General features: G+C 33.4%; 1 protein-coding gene across 2 annotated transcripts in view; it reads left to right on the plus strand.

Annotated features, from left to right (window-relative positions):
• The window catches only part of LOC139784082 (uncharacterized), a 40,286-nt gene extending 22,795 nt beyond the window's left edge, over positions 1 to 17,491 (plus strand). For both annotated transcript variants that reach the window (XM_071723245.1, XM_071723244.1), the window contains 2 exons: positions 14,026 to 14,391; positions 14,511 to 17,491. In XM_071723245.1, coding sequence (XP_071579346.1) covers positions 14,026 to 14,391; positions 14,511 to 14,812 — 668 coding nt within the window. In that variant the 3' untranslated portion in view covers positions 14,813 to 17,491. The remainder of the gene's footprint in view (positions 1 to 14,025; positions 14,392 to 14,510) is intronic.
• Positions 17,492 to 17,877: the final 386 nt, after the last annotated feature.

Below are 17,877 nucleotides of genomic sequence, written 5' to 3' on the forward strand. Positions count from 1 at the left end.
AATTTAGTATTTCCAAGATACGTTACGAAAAAGTAGTACTAGCAATCAGTACTCAGTACTGAGTGATCAGTACTCGTAGTATTGACAGTATTAGTATGTTAATACTCATGAATATTGCAGAATGGCCAGTACTGTGCCTATTAGTTTCTTACAGTACTGGCAGTACTATCATGATAGTACTGCGAATATTAATCTGATAAAGTACTGACCACTTCAATACTTTGAAGTACTAATGAGTATTATTGCTTGTAGTACTGTAAGCACTGACAGACACAGTACTGACCATTCTGCAGTATTCATGAGTATTAACATACTAATACTCTCAATACTACGAGTACTGATCACTCAGTACTGAGTACTGATTGCTAGTACTACTTTTTCGTAAGGGTAAAAATGCCATATATCCTAAACAGGTGGGATATACAAGATATCAAGCTAAACAAAGAATACACCCTGGTAACCAGTCTGTTAGTTCAGATACATCCCGAAGAAGTGCGCAAGAAAACAGTCCAAAATTGCGACAGAAGTGCATAATATATGTGATTGAACGAGTACTTACTGTACTATTGCAGTAGTCTGCTGTAAGAAGCTATTGTGAAATTTTATACTATTTGTAAAAAGTAAACATGCAGCAGAAATGTGAAAACAATATGGAAGTATCTGCCCAACACAAAAATAACAGCAAATCGCGTTAGACTCTTTACGCACATTTGCAGCAGAGTTTTGAGTACAGATCCGACCGGCAGAAACGTGAATAGAACGTGCAAGCATCTGCCCGTCAGAAAAAGAGCAGTCGAGTGTGCTAGACGCTTGAAACATATTTGCAGCAAAATTTCACAAGTGTATGTCGCTTAAATTGTTGTTTTTGCCGTACAGATCCGACCGGCAGAAACGCGAAAAGAACGTGCAAGCATCTGCCCGTCAGAAAAAGAGCAGTCGAGTGTGCTAGACTCTTGAAACATATTTGCAGCAAAATTTCACAAGTGTATAATGTCGCTTAAATTGTTGTTTTTGCCGTACAGATCCGAGTGACAGAAATGCAAAAAAAAGCGTGCAAGTATCTGCCCATCAGAAAAAGAGCAGCCGAGCGCGCTAAACTCCCAGACAGCACAAAATATTTATAAAATATTTTTAAAATATTTATAAAAAAGATTTAAATATTTTGAAAATATATACGTTGAATATTTTGTAAATATTGTAATGTCCGGAAAATAAAAGTATCTAAAAGATTATAATAAATATTTTAAAATAAAGTGTAAATAATTATCATCAATATTATTAATTTTTAATTTATGTTATAAATATTTATAGAAATAATTACTGTAAGTTAACTGGAGATTGTGAAACTGTTATAGCTTCGTGCTGTGAGATGTAGGCTACGGTCCATTTTGGCGTTACGAATTTCGAAAAATGTTTTATTGATAAATCAGATGCTACGAAGCGTAGATTTCTTCGTCTTGATTCGTCAATCGAATTTTAATAAAGTATTCGTAAGCTAAGTGGACTGCACCTCTTGTTATAAATTATCATGGGAAATTATAATTTACAAATAAAAAAATTATTTTATATAAATTTATGATATCAGTTATTCCAATAAGTATCACATGTTGATTTTATATACGTTTTCTTAACAGTTATAAAACATTACATACGTTTAGGAAACATAATATTATTCATTGTTTTTTTTTAATATTAAAATTACTATTTTAAAAATATTTTAACTAAATAGCTTTATTAGAAATATAACAATACTTTAGTTAAATATTTATAACATATATCTCATTATTGTAAATAAAGTATTTCAACCTTTTTACTCCAACGGGAAACTGTGTTATAAGTCTGACAAATCTAGTTGGCAGTTTATAATGTTGGAAACAATAGTAGTACACGAAAATTATTATTAGGTTATTATAAAGATCCTAGCTCGGACCGTAAATGGCTGATTTTACTATTGTTTGATTTTTTTACTTTTAATATTTCCAATAATAATAAATATTGCAAATAATATTACAGTAGATTATTTTTGAAATAATCAAATGTGGTTAGTCAATTTACTTAAAGACTAACGACTTATTGGCAGACTGGGCTTTTTTATAGCCTTATTTACAATAAACGCACAGGCCGCGTCGCATGTCGCAATCGCAAGAATTGACCAATCACAGTTCACTAAGAGCTATGCACTTGTATTTTGCTGTATTCCATCCTTTACTATCCCTTTACACTTATGTATCATGAAATAACCATTACCTTTTACACTCTTTACAGTAATCATTTTACGTAGGTCGTAATATATGATCACGCTACTTACTACATTGAAAAATCGATTCAACTCACGACGGTTTCGTTAATATTAACAGTAAAGAACTGTAATTACAACACAATACTAATATGGCATAAAGGCACATAACAGAATAATTGCGAGCAAATACCTTCATTCCTTCTATTTTTTCTGACTTCAGCGGCGTTAATACCGGAGTTACCCTATAATTAGCTGTTTCTTAAAGTTTTAAATCGTTGCTTGTACAATTAAAACCCAAATACGTTATTATCCACGTTGAAATATGGCAATATGCTGTTTTATTTTTACAATTTCTTGATAACTATGTAGACATATCATTTTAGTCTTCGTAAAAGTCTTTCCTAAATATGTAAAGAATTATTTGCACCTATTTTCATAAAATTCTTATCATTTTTAATATGCTTTCGAAAGTTACATTACAGGTGTCGTAACATTTTTGCTATATCGCCTGTGTATAAGAGAGAGATAAGAGTATAACTTCAATAATTAATTACTCGACAACCATGCAGACAATTGTCTTCAATTTTGGCATAGACGACAGATTCCCATAGACGAATATCCTCCGTAAATTTGAACTAATTCTTATCATTTTGACTTGAGCAACCACCCTCCTTAACCGGAACACTCTTGGTCCGCAACTAGGAAATTCGAATAATTAATAAAACATTTGTCGAATTAGGTAATTGATCTTAATGTAAAACGAAAGATTTAAACAACTCTAAGTAGTTGCAATGAACAATAATAATTATTATTATAATGTATAATACACTGGCAATGCAAACTGCATGCCTAGCATCATAGACGATATACCTTTTCTTAACAGAATTAGGAAAGAAAGAGAGAGATCGAGAGAGAGAAAAGTAGGGAGGGAGGGAGGGAAAGAGAGAGAAAGATTACGTAGACAGTAATAATGTGAAGGACGTGCGTGTAAAAAAACTGTGGACGAAAATAAGCCATTCCCATTATAATCCTTGTGTATTTAATCAAAGCAACAGTAGCAATGTATTGACTTCGACAGGTATTCCTTATCGAGCGTTTATCCATGTATTTTATGGAATGGCATGTACGAATACATGAGTTTATAGTGAATTTCCGCAATATAATAATTTATCAAGAGACACGGTAGTGTCTCGCGCCAAGTACGCACGGAGCGAGACGCACCGTGACTCTTTTACGCGAACGCACGAGTTGCGAGTACCCGTCTTATAGACTTGGCTTGTTGCGAGTGTTGTTGCTTGTAACAGGTTTGTTAACGTTAGCAAGTTTAAAAAAATACAGAATTGCTTTTGCTTCTTCATAGAGGAAGCTTTGTGATGGTGAATAAAATTTTTTCGAGATTTTGATGGAAATAGGTTTAGAATGTTCCAAAATGTCGAGAAATCATATTAGTAGAAAATGTCCGGAAGTGTGTGTGTGTGTGTGTGTGTGTGTACGGATTTTTTGTACACGCATCTACTTCTACAATTTTTTAGATACCGGGTTGAAATTTTGCACACAAATAGAGTATCATAGAAAGTATGTTCTCCTCTAATTTTATTAAAATCTGTCGACTGGTATGGATTTTAAGGGGATTTTCATTTTTTAGAAAAGTGTGTTTTACGCTGTAGCTTTCTCAATATTTGAGATATCGATCTATTTCTGTTTTTTAAAACAGAAATCGATAACCCCTTTATTATTAGCAATTTTTATTAACTCTATTATATTCTTCAGTTTTTTCTACCCCTATTTCATATATAATTCTTTCAGATTTGGTTGATTAGATCTATTTTTATATGCGATTAAAGGTCCATAATTTTTTTAGAAATATGTGTGGCTTAATTGTCTAGATCGGATCACGATCTAAGATCGGCATGATCCAGACAATTAAGACAAGATCGGGGCATGATCTAGACAATTATGCCAAGATCGGGGCATGATCCGGACAATTAAGCCAAGATCGAGGGACGATCCAGACAATTAAGCCAAGATCGGGGCATAATCCAGACAATTAAACCAAGATCGGGGCATGATCTAGACAATTAAGTCATGATCGGGGCATAATTCGTACTTATAATACCAAAATTATAGCAGCCACTAATTTTGGTATTAGAAAAATAATTTCGGACACAATTACATCACAGCATCTCAAAGATATGTTAAATTTAAAAAGAATAGTATTTAATCTTTATTTAATTAAACAATAACTACAACTTCATCTAATACTTGTCAAGTTTCATAAATTCTTAACACATTCATACTCCTTTGAATGTTCAAGACGCTTATCGTCACCTTAGCAGCAATAGTGTTTTGTTTACAGATTGCGATCGAATAAATTCATTGAACGTTCTTAATAAAAAGACAGGATGCCTTAGAAACTAATCAACCAAATCTTAAAGAATTATATATGAAATACGGTAGAAAAGACTTAAAAATATAATAAAATTAGAAAAATTGCGCCAAACCAGTCGCAATTTATTCAATTCTAAATCTGTTATATTCTTCAGTCCTTATATTCTCAAGTCCATATATGGACCATGTAGCCTGAACTACTCAAGTTAACATCGATTTAACATTGTGTCGATTGTAAAACTTCATTTGTGCTACTAATTTATTATTTCATACTTTTAGTAATAAAATCACTTTTTATACATTTAAAAAATTATTTTAAAGTAGAAATAAAAAACTAATAAATAAATAAAAAAAGTGTGCAAGTAGAAACTTGCACATTGCTTCCTCATAGTTTTTAAGTGTGCAAGTAGAAACCTGCACATTGCTTCCTCATTGTTTTTAAGTGTGCAAGTAGAAACCAGCACATTGCTTGCTCATAGTTTTTAAGTGGGCAAGTAGAAATTTGCACATTGCTTCCTCATAATTTTTAAGTATGCAAATCATAAATTTGAACATTACTTCGTCACAATTTTTAAGTAGGGTAGACCGGGGCACGTTGTCACACATTTTTTTCAATATTTTTTGTATTTTTTACATTCAATATTTGAGAGTACTGTGATATGCCCAAATTTCGAGTAAACCCTCAGCTTCAATTGGACAGTATCGAATTTTGTGTGATTGTTACTCTACAGTTGTTACATAACAATAAATAACGACAGGTCGCTTGTGACAACGTGCCCCGTGACCGGGGCACGTTGTCACATCAAATGTAATTGCATGCAAAATGTTATCCAAACTGTATTCAACGTAAATATCAATATATTATAGTGCGCTGCAATGTAAAAAAGTAAAATCCTTCACAGAAACATTTATTTTATTTCAAAAAAGTACAAAAAGCACGAAGTTTTCGTCTTAATCTAAATACAAGAATTCCACTCGAATGCGCAACTTATTGATCGTTAACAGCAAGACAAATTACTTCTAGATCGACTACTGCGGCTCTCGCAGTTTTCCGTTTGTAGGAGCGCACCATATCCCAATTGCACCTATGACATTAAAATTCGTGACAACGTGCCCCGAGGGCATTTTTTTACTCCAAACAGCCTCATGGCCGACACGTTTGAGATATTCATAAGGTTAGGTATTGCACGCGGTAGGTAAAAGTACATACTTTAAGATAATATAAAGGTCTATTCTGAAAAAACATAAGCTTCATGTCCAGTACGTTGAATATTAGACAATAAAATTTTACTTACGGTCGCAAAAAACTTTCAAGTTGATTTTACGTCAACACGGCTGGAGCAATCTCAACACTGTAAACACACCAAAGATGGACATACACTAACACGTTTTGGGAATGACGGGTGCTGCCTTATGGTTATTAGTTTTTTAAATAAAGCCGATGTGACAACGTGCCCCGGTCTACCCTATGCAAATATCTTATTTCCATTTTGTTCAATACCAACCTTCTTTTAACGATACTCTATATAAAATTACATGTATAAGTTATACATGTAACTTTTTAAGCAGAAATCGGTAACTCCTTCACCGATCCTCGCAAACTTCAAAACAACCTTCTTTTAATAATACTCTATATAAAATCACATGTACATCTTATACACTTTTTGAGCAGAAATCGGTAATCCCTTCACCGATTCTCGCCAAATTTACTAACAATCTTTCTTTAATGATACTCTATTCATCAAATAACTTAGGGTAGACCGAGGCGAATCGGATCAATATAAGTTTTAAAACAGTTTTCGTTAGTGTTTTATTTCAAACAAGCTATTTTATCGTGCTAATTAGTAATCCGATTCGCCTCGGTCTACCCTATACATTTTTTAGGCAGAAATCGGTAACCCTTTCACCAATCTTCGCCAAATTCAAAACAACCTTCCTTTAATGATACTCTATATATAAGATTACATTTATATTATGTATAACTTGTACACTTTTTAGGCAAAAATCGATAACCCCTTCACCGATCATTGCCAAATTCAACACCAACCTACCTTTAATGATACTCTACCCATAAAAAAAAATTAAGCTCGATATCTCCAAATTTGCGGAAATTAGAGTAATTATGTAGATTTTTTTAGATAGAAATCGGTAACCCCTTTATTATTAGCAATTTTTATTAATTCCATTATATTCTTTAGTTTTTTCTACCCCTATTTCATATATAATTCTTTAAGATTTGGTTAATCAGTTCTTGAGTTATAGAAATTTCGGTAAATTTGGCTGTTTTTTAAAACAGAAATCGATAACCCCTTTATTATTAGCAATTTTTATTAACTCTATTATATTCTTCAGTTTTATCTACCCCTATTTCATATATAATTCTTTAAGATTTGGTTGATTCGTTCTTGAGTTATAGAAATTTCGGTAAATTTGGCACACACATACATACATACATACATACATACACACATACGGACATTTTTTAAAATTACGATTTTCCGACGTTTTCAAACATAAGGAACACATTGGCATCGAAAACTAAAAAAACAATTTTTTCTTCGGTCTTTTCTACCCCTATTTCATATATATTTCTTTAACATTTGGTTGATTAGACGTAGTTTTATATACGATCAAAGGTCCATATATATGAAGTTTATGAAAACAAAGCTTCCTCTATGAGGAAGCAACAAAATGAAACAAAATTGAAAATCAAACGAACTTACCTGTAAGTGACGTTCGATTGTAATTATATGAGAGTCTCGTTCGAAGGGATTACACATAGTAGTACCGCTACTTCCGCTAGGCTGTCACAAGATTTAGAGAGTATAGAGTAAAGCTTTCTATGGTACGCGCCTGCGCACCCTCACGGCCGTTATATCTTCATAATTTTCAGAGCTATATAGACACTTGTCGACAAGAAAGGGGAAAAATTTGTGATTGGGAGGATTTTAAAGGGTGGGTTGTAATCCCTTCGAACGAGACTCTCATATAATTACAATCGAACGTCACTTACAGGTAAGTTCGTTTGATTTTCAATTATATTTCAAGTCTCGTTCTCCGGGATTACACATAGGTAGATGTTTAGAGTTACAAATTTACTTTGAAGAATTTTTCCACTTTCTTCTTTCTTTCTTTTTTTTTATTTAGTAAAAGGAGAATTAAAAAAAAACAATGACAAAAAAAATACACACATATACCTATACGTATATATGTTTTAACGATCTCCTAAAACTGTTGAAGCAAACACACCTCGATCAGAAAAAATCGGTCTTTTGTAGAATCTGGCGAAGACCTCTGACTGTCCTGACCAACTGGCTGTTTTACGTATTATATTTATATCTATTCCTTTTCGATCAGCTGCCGAAGTCGCAGCGTGTCGTGTACTGTGAGCTGTGAATCGTGTGTCAATTCCAGCTTGTCTAAGACACTCTTTTATCCATTTGCTGACGGATTGTGAGTTTGCCGCCAGATGAGGTTTATTTATAGTAATAAATAAATTTTTCTCACTTTTCCTCAAGTCTTTGGTTGCTGCCAAGTAACGAATAATGGCTCTTGCCACACATGCCTTTGATCTCTCTTTGAAGAAAGGCAGAAAGAACTTTGGTTGATCCACTCCTACTTTCGAAGTTTTAATTGCCTCAGTTATTGTTATCTGGACTTCTTCTCGTGAGATAGAAATATTGTTGATTTTTATTAACGCCAAAGTCTGAACTCTATGTGCGGTTGCCAATGCCATTAGAATTACTAGTTTGTAAGTTAAATGTTTTAAATCCAGAGTCTCGAGAGGTTCTAACTCTTCTGCCCATCTCAAAACTACTTCAATATCCCAAATCGAGTCATATTTCGCTTTTGTAGGTCGTAATTTGAATACACCTTTGAAGAAACGAGTCATTATTGGATTGTTCGAGGAATCATCGATACTGATGAGTGATATTGCTGATCTCTCGGTGTTGAGAGTACCGTAAGAGGCTCCAGTGTCAAAACGTTGAGATAAATACTGTAACACAGCTTTAATACCCGCCTGGAAAGGGTCCAATCTAAATTTTTTGCAAAAATTCCACCAGTTTTTTAAACCAGAATTATATTGACGTAATGTTGAATCTGTTAAGGATGAAATCAAAATGTTGATGGCATTTTCAGACAGGTTCTTCCTTCTGTATGCTATCCGCATAATTTTCCTGCAACCAGGGAAAGATAATAAGAGATCAGGTGATGATGAAAAAATTTCTGGTTTATCCATAAGCATAGACATAAATACAGGATACCAAGGCTGGGAAGGCCAATTTGGTACGACTAAAATACTACACGCCCTATCATTTTTTATTTTCTGTAATAGGGGAGACCGGGGCCTAACCGTCAGTTTTTTTTCAGTGCCGATTTTTAACAAGAAAATAAATAATTTTAGTTAAATGTGGTATACCACTGTAAAGAGTGAACCTTTAGCTACAAAATTTATATAGGAAATTTTTATCTACGTCGCTTTGTTTAACCGGTATAGAGCAAAAACGACAACGGTGGAAAAATTGAAATCTAAAAAATGCCGGGGTTTAACCGTCACACTGCATTTTCAATACATATACGTACATCTAATCCTGAAAAATGATATGATACATCTTAATAATTGTTTTTTAAGAGAAAAATATAAAAATTTATTTAAAATTTTTATGCGAAACATTATTAAAAAATAGTTACGAGGGTTCCTCTTTCCGCAGAAGTCACTCGCCCGACTTGTTTCACTCCTCGACGTCCGATGACTCTATTCGGTGTCTGAACGGTTGTAATTCCCGTCTCATCCATATTCCATATGCAGTGAGCCTGGAAATGCCCGGAAATGCATTGGAAATGCACCCGGATTGCTTACTGACGGATTAACCCCAAACACAAGTTTCAGGTTTGATCGCCCACGAAATATTAGACATCAACGATAATGAAAAAACTACACTGGATTCGTGTTCAGCATGCATTACTCTTTATAATCACGTACCTCGAGATTTGGAGAGCAAATATTATTGCAGATATTACAAAATTTCCACGCGCAGAAAATGTAACTTTCACCTTCCGAAAACACGTTTGCCCTCGTAAAAATCATAACACGGCAGGTAACCTGCCGAAACTCCGTTGGTCACATGGGTACCATAAGCAGCGTTTACAATGTTAATAGCGAGTTCGCACAATATACAGGTTCCGAGATATTTGATTTGACGGTTCAACCCCGGCGACGGTTAGGCCCCGGTCTCCCCTACTTTTAGTATTACGGAAAAGGGCGGAAAGGCATAGAATTCTAAATTTTTCCAGTCCAGTGTAAACGCATCAATGGTCCATGCCTCTGGATCTTTTTTCCAAGAACAGAATTTATTTATCTTGGTATTACTTCTTGAAGCAAATAAATCAATCTCTGGGTAACCCCATCTGTTCACGATTTTTTTGAATGCAGAATTTGCCAATTCCCACTCTGTATCAATGTTTGTTCTTCTTGATTCCCTATCAGCGTCTGTATTCTCTTGCGAAGGTATATAAGAGGCGACTATCCAGATTTCCCCTTCTTCACACCACTGCCAAATATTTCTAGCTAAACGATTTAATGTAGGATATTGAATGCCCCCCATTCGATTTATATAAGCTAAAGCAGTTGTATTGTCCACTCTGAGCAAAATCTCACATTTACGACAATTTGAAGCAAAACATTTTAAAGCGTAGAAAGCTGCAATTAACTCCAGATGGTTGATATGTAGCTTTCGTTCTGACGCTGTCCAAAACCCATTGGTATGAGAATAGTTACAACTAGCTTCCCAGCCTGTAAGAGAGGCGTCTGAAAAAATTTCCTTTTTGAATTTAAGTTGCCTTATCGGTTGTTTTGCAGTAGGAATATTCTTCTTCCACCAATTCAAGTCTAAATGTGAGCTATTTGATATCGACATGGTTTTTTCAAAATCTTGATCTTGCACAATTAAAGCCATAAATTTTTCTCTTTCTAATATCTTAATATAGAGTAAACTATAAGGAACCGCTGGGCAAGCAGCTATCAATAATCCTATTAAACTCGCAAAATCGCGTATTTTACAAGACTTCTTATGTAAAAAAATTTCTATTAGACTTACTAATTTTTTCCTTTTTTCTTGAGTTAACTCTAAGGTCATTTGACTCGAATTAATAATAAATCCTAAAAATTTACATTGTGTCGCCGGAATATTCATACTCTTTTCTTTATTGATCAAAAAACCCAAAGATTCGAGCACTCTTTTAGGGATTGTTACGTTTTACACGCAGATTCGTAAGTTGATCCTATACAAAAAATATCGTCTAGATACCTTGTTGAAATTAAACCCTGTTCTCTTAATATATTATCCACGGGTTTCATTACTTTGGTAAAAACAAATGGACTGGTACATAAACCAAAAGGGAGGCACGTGAACTCGTAAAGCGTACCTTTGAAAATAAAGCGTAAAAATTTTCTGCTATTTTTATCAATATTTACTAAAAAATAAGCGTCTCTCAGATCTAACGTACACATAAACGAATTTTTTTAGATAAGCTTTGTTGCTGTTCTTAAGTCTTCAAGTTTAAAATGAGACGTTTTAATAAATTTGTTTAAATTTTTTAAGTTTAAAATAAAAGGTTTTGAACCATTGGGTTTTGGAACTAAAAAATATGGCGAAATAAATTGACCTTGAACTGGTTTACATTCTTTTATAGCCCCACTAACTTTCAATTTAAAAATTGCCTCCTCTAAGTCTTTTTCTTCCTCTTTAGAAAAATTATTATCAGTAAAAACTCTACTTTGATAAACAGGATGATTAAAGATTATTTTATATCCTTTAATACACTCAAGCACAAATTTGTCGCGTGTAATCGCCGTCCAGGCTTGGTAAAAATTTTTTAAACGTCCAGCAGTATGTCTTACGTCTTCAACTATTGTTGTTTTTCTTGCTGGGTGGATTGAGTCTTGGCTTGAGGAGCCTGTTTTGGTTTGTTGTACTGTTGGTTCTTCGAGAACTTCGAAGACGTCTGTGACGTCCTGTAGCCCTGGTTCGACGTTCCCGGTCTCGAGTAAGGGCTTCTCCAGTTTAAAGTACGTCCTGTGTACTTGGAATTGGGTTTTTTGGAGACAGTTGAAGATACAGGGGCCTTCTGGACTTTAATTTCTTTTCCAAGTTTTTCCACAGATTTTGCTGACTTAATTACTTCTCCTAGTTTATCTCCGTAGAGAAAATCACCCGGGGTGGTTTTTGAAGCAAATCCTTGACTTGTTTAGTCAACACGGGAGCAATAAAAGTTTTCCTGGCTGATGAAATTTGGAAATGAAGTTGAGTTAACAACTTCCCAGTGTCAGCTAATCGCTCCAATAACTTCATCCTATCAATAGGTTCCTCCTCATCCTTCAGAATCATCGTAATTGCTTCTCCCAAGGCTGCGAGTGCTGTCCCGGCAAAATTTTGTTCCTGAATAAACAGATTATCTCGTTTAGTGCCAGCTTCGTTCAACGTAGCTGCAATTTCTGCGTTTAAGACAGGAGCCTCCAAAGAAAAATTTTCTTTTCTGGAATATTTGGCCAGAACCTCCGTTTTTGTTTCTTTGGCCAAACCTTCTTTCACCCATTTTGACCATCTGGACACCAAATCTGGATGAAGATCAATGTCTTTCTGTTTTCCACTTTCTGGGTCTTCCCCAAGAACTTTTTTAGTCTCTTCATCCAACTGTTTTGTCTCCACGACCGTGATGTTAACCTCATCTGACGTCTTTCCCGAAAGTGTCGAAATTACTTCCATAACCTCACTTTCAGTGTCTGGGGCCTGAGCCGTTGATTTGGACTGATCACACGATACTTGTCCATTAGCATCGTCGTCCTTAGACGAAAAAATGCTTTTTAAAACGTCATTGGATGCGTCATGTACAGAGAGGTTATCGGCCTGTCTGTTATTTGGACGATTTTCATTATTCGACTTGAGGGCTGAATCGTCTGAAAACAGACATAGATTCAAGTAAAGCACTGGTTGTTATTGCCTCCTTCGTGCAAAAGTCACCAGCCATAAAACGCAAACGTGTCTCATTCATTGCGAAAACACGAAGCCAATACCTCAAGGAAAAATAATATCAAAGAAAAAGAACAGATTTACCTGAATCGCACACGTCGACAGACTGTTTTCGTTTGATTTTCTTTTCTAACCTCCTCAATTTTTTGAGGATTTTCTCGTCTGACTCCTTGTCTCTACTTCTCTTCTTTCCTTTCCCCATCTTTTAGAGAAATTGGAAAACACTTTTCCAAGGAAAATTGTTGACAAGGGCAAAAAACTCTTTTTCGATGTGTCTCTGTCGAGCACAAGAAACGTTATGAAGATATAACGGCCGTGAGGGTGCGCAGGCGCGTACCATAGAAAGCTTTACTCTATACTCTCTAAATCTTGTGACTCAGCCTAGCGGAAGTAGCGGTACTACTATGTGTAATCCCGGAGAACGAGACTTGAAATATAATGGAAAAATTAAGAAATATCCGCAATTAGTATATAGGGATTATTTTAATAAAAACATTAATTATTTAATTGATTTTTGTAATAGTATAACAAATATTAGTCGCAATAAAGCTTATCACAATAAAGAAGTGTGCAAGTAGAAACTTGTACATTGCTTCCTCATAGTTTTTAAGTGTGCAAGTAGAAACTTGCACAATGCTTCCTCATAATTTTTAAGTGTACAAATTATAAATTTGAACATTACTTCCTCACAATTTTCAAGTATGCAAATTATAAATTTGCACTTTGCTTAATCAACATTTTATTTCGCTCATAAAGCTTCCTCTATGAGAAAGCCAAATTAATAAATATCTACTAATAATTATAAAAAAATAGGCTTCCTCATAAGAGGAAGCTTTATGAGCGAAATAAAATGTTGATTAAGCAAAGTGCAAATTTATAATTTGCATACTTAAAAATTGTGAGGAAGTAATGTTCAAATTTATAATTTGTACACTTAAAAATTATGAGGAAGCATTGTGCAAGTTTCTACTTGCACACTTAAAAACTATGAGGAAGCAATGTGCAAGTTTTTACTTGTTTTCTTACTCTCGCTTTCCGTCGTCTGTCATTTTTTCCTTTTACCTTTTTTGTCTTCTCCCTCTCTCTCTCCCCCACCCCTCTCCCACCCCTTCTCTCTTTCCTAACGCTGTTAAAAAAAGGTATATTAAATTTTAAAAAGGTAAAAAAATTTAGTATTGACGCTACATTGATATTAACGCTATTTGATATTAATGTTATATAAACAAAAATTAAACTTATTAATTACGTCATAGATGCACATTATTTTGAAGTATATTTTATCTTTTTCCTTTATTTATACTTATACCACTGGTAATTTCGTCTAAAAATGTTAACTTAAATAAAATGATGTAAATATTTACATTACAGCCTCATCCTTTTTTCCTGCGTGCAGCCGTAGAGATCCGAATATCGAGAAATGCATCCTGAACAACATGGACAATTTCAAGGATAAATTATGCGAAGGAATACCGGAATTGAATATTCCACCGAATGATCCATTTATTGTTGATAAATTAGTCATTTCCGAAACGCCAGACATTAAATTATATAACAAAAATATGCAAATAAGAGGTCTCTGCGACTACAACGTAAGCTATTTTCATGCAGATATGGAAAATTTCCACTTCGATCTTGACCTTGTATTCAATCATATCCGAGTAAACACCACTTATGATTTCGATATACGTATACTGATACCCATTGTACAAAAAGGACCCCTTTACATTACTGTAGGTACGTAAAAAATAGTCGACTTTTTATTAAAATAAAGTAAACGTTAAAAATTTTATTTTAACACAAAAATAACATCTGATACAGTTTTATTTAAATTACCAAACTGTGTGTTCTTGTAGATGACATAGGAGCAAAAGTAAACTTGGATTTCAAAATAGTTACCAGAAATGGCAAGATGTATACGTACTTGGCAAAGATGAAGTTAAACCTCGACATAAAAAAATACACAACTCAGTATGGCGCGGACGGAGAACAATTTAATCAATTGCAGGAAATTATTCATAACTTTATAGGCCAGAATCAAGAAGAGATTATAAATAGTTTTAAACCGGCACTAGAAGAGGCAATCTCCAAACAAATTGTTTCGTCTACCAATAACATAGTTAAACACTTTACTCTTGACCAACTTTTCTCCGAATAAATTAAATTAAAATTTTAATACGCATTATCACAACATCGGTTTGTGCATTCTATAATTTCTTTAAAGATTAATTGAAAAATGAGTTTTAAACCTAGCTCGCCACAGTCCGGTCCAGTGGACTGCTGAACGTTTTTCGGCTTTCTAGGTTTCACATAATAACGTAATTTTCTAAATTTCAAATCATTTTCTTGACCTGATATTTTATCATAAACATTTTATTTAGAGTCTGTATTTCCAATTTCTACAGTACAAGCTTAAAAATATATTAATTAGAATAAAAATGACAATGCGACAAAGTCGAGTAATCTCACGGACCGGTTAAAATCGACGATGCAAAAATAACTGTTCATAGATAATGGAAACAGACATTATATGGGTGTTTCTACGTAAATAGCGATTTTTCAGATTGCAAATCTCTCAATTTCAAACATACCTAAAAAAAATTTTTTTTCCTGTTTTTGAGTGAATATAGAAGCAGAAACATACCCTGAAAACCAGCGTACTACAACATCAAAAACTTGAAAGTAATGGCTCATTCATCAGTGATCTGGTAAAGTGGTAACGAGTCGACTTTGCATGTCTAGTAAAATATTGAATTACCTCAACAATGAGTGATTTTGAGAAGAAATGTCAAAAAAATTCCTAAAATTACTTATTCCCGAGATAAATTCACAATTAGTAAAAAAATTTAATTTGATAAATGCCGGTTTACCATTTTCGTATGGAATTAGCAGATTTTGATATTCTTACATAAATATTGACGTCAAGGAATTGGGAATCTGTCAGTTGACTTCGTGATTTAATAAAAATACCCCATTTTCACCAACAAATTAAATTTATTCATTTAAACATGAATGGCCAGGTGAATGACATGCCAGTAGACTGTGGCCTACCGAATATCATCAGAATTTTACCACTAGAAAGAAAAATTCACTACGATATAATAAAAAAAGATGTGCCAGTCAAATGACGCGTAATTTTATGACATACCTTTTCTCAAGTGAAATACACGATTACGATTGTATCACGCTCAAAACAACCAACCACCAACAATGTAAACAACACACCTGATGTCCAATTCTTGAAATCTCCACACGAGAGTCCCATTGAATCGATGCAACATGGCGGAACCGCGGTAAAATTCAAAATGTGCAATTTCACTCCAAATGTCCGGACCAAGTTTGAAGCCGGTTTTTTCGGTTCCAAAGGGAGATTTATGTTTAATAATGATGTTAAAATCTTAATTCTATATTATGATTGAATGAACATGGGGAATTTTCAATTGAGTTTGCAATTGGAGGGAGTAAGTGTAACTGGAATAGAGAATTTTCGTCAATGGACAGGCCAGGTGACTGACATTTTTAGGAGTTTCTGCATGTTTCCATTGGATAAGCCACTCCCCAATTAGCAGATTATTGTGCGATACTTAAAATACGATGGCAGTATTGAACTTTCACAACGCTTGCTTACCCTCCTCTCAATCATGAACATATAACAATTGCTTGGACAGTAAAATCGCTATTTTCGTAGAAACACCCATATAATAATTGTCATTAATTGCTAACACAGATTTATACTAAGTAATATTTACTTATACGGATAGTTCAACAATAGTTTAACAAAGAAAATTATATTCATTATCATGTTACTTTGAACGTAATGCTTATGAGAATATTATGCTAAACTTTATTATTTATGTATTCACGACGTAGAGAGAATTACGTATAGTACCGGTCAAAAGTATTGCATCACTATATGGAAAGAGAAGTCTCTACGTCGTTTTCTCATAAGTATTACGTTCAAAGTAACACGATAGCGAATATCATTGTCTTTGTTGAACTATTGTTCCGTATAAGTCGTTACTTTAATGAAGAAAGACGTACATAAATGTTATAAAATTTTATTTTAGCACTGTTTAGTACTGTTTGGTACTGTTTAGTACTGTTTAGTACTGTTACTACTTTATGTTTTGATAGGAATACTTTGAGAAAAAAACCAAGATCTTAATGATTTAATTAATTTTAAATAATTATCGTTGATGACAATTTGAAACAACGCAATTAAATCATTAAAATGTTTGTTTTCTGAAAGTATACCTATCAAAGCATAAATTAACAGTACTAAAATAAAATTTTATAACATTTATGTATGTCTTTCTTCATTAAAGTAACGACTTCTCTTTCCATAAGAAATGCAATTCTTTGACTGGTACTGTATAAAGAAAAAGAACTATAAACATAATGACAATCTTATATTAAATTGACTAAGTTTATATATTAAATAAATGGAAAGATAAATAAAGAAAAACTAGGATAAAATTATTTAGATTTACATGAAAAGACACTTGGTGTGCCTTTTTATGTTAAAGCATTGTCGTGTGACATATGTTACAAACATATTTGTAGCATAAAAATGGCACGTCAAGTGTTTTTTGTGTAAATCTAAATAATTTTTTAATCTTTTCTTGCTTGTATGTTTAAAATATGATACAAAGTTGAGAAATACCGTTGTTATAAAATGAAAATAATAACGGTAACGAGTTACTTTTATTAATAAATCGCGAGTAACGGTTAGGAACTATATTTTAATAACATATATCCTACAACACAGCAATGTAACATGTAAAAAAAACAGGTACACAACAAGTATAATAAAAGAAACATGATTAAGAAAATCAAATGTTACTAATTTAATTTATCATATTCACTTGGCACAAACATTCTGATATCATTGTTTTTATAGTAAAAAATACAAATGGAATTATAAAACCAAATTAGATCAGAATTTTTTTAAATAAATATTTTGTACGGAGCGCATACACTTGCACTACCGTGTCTCTTGGTATCATTGTAAATTAATTAATTAATAAATTATTTATTTCAATTATATCGACTTAACTGGCCACAATTCAGTACAAAATCACGACGTTTCAGCCCTTGGTTTGGGCCCTTTTCAAGTGTAAACTAAATCATCTGTAAGAATCGTCGTTGAAATCACAAGACATCCGTAATGTATGAAATGTCGGTCGATCGCTTTTGTACAAACAACATATCACTCTCGGCTAT

Source organism: Temnothorax nylanderi, unplaced genomic scaffold, assembly GCF_030848795.1.
Source record: "Temnothorax nylanderi isolate EJ_2023f unplaced genomic scaffold, tnyl_v1.0 TNYL_tig0582_pilon, whole genome shotgun sequence".
Taxonomy (NCBI): Eukaryota; Metazoa; Arthropoda; class Insecta; order Hymenoptera; family Formicidae; genus Temnothorax; species Temnothorax nylanderi.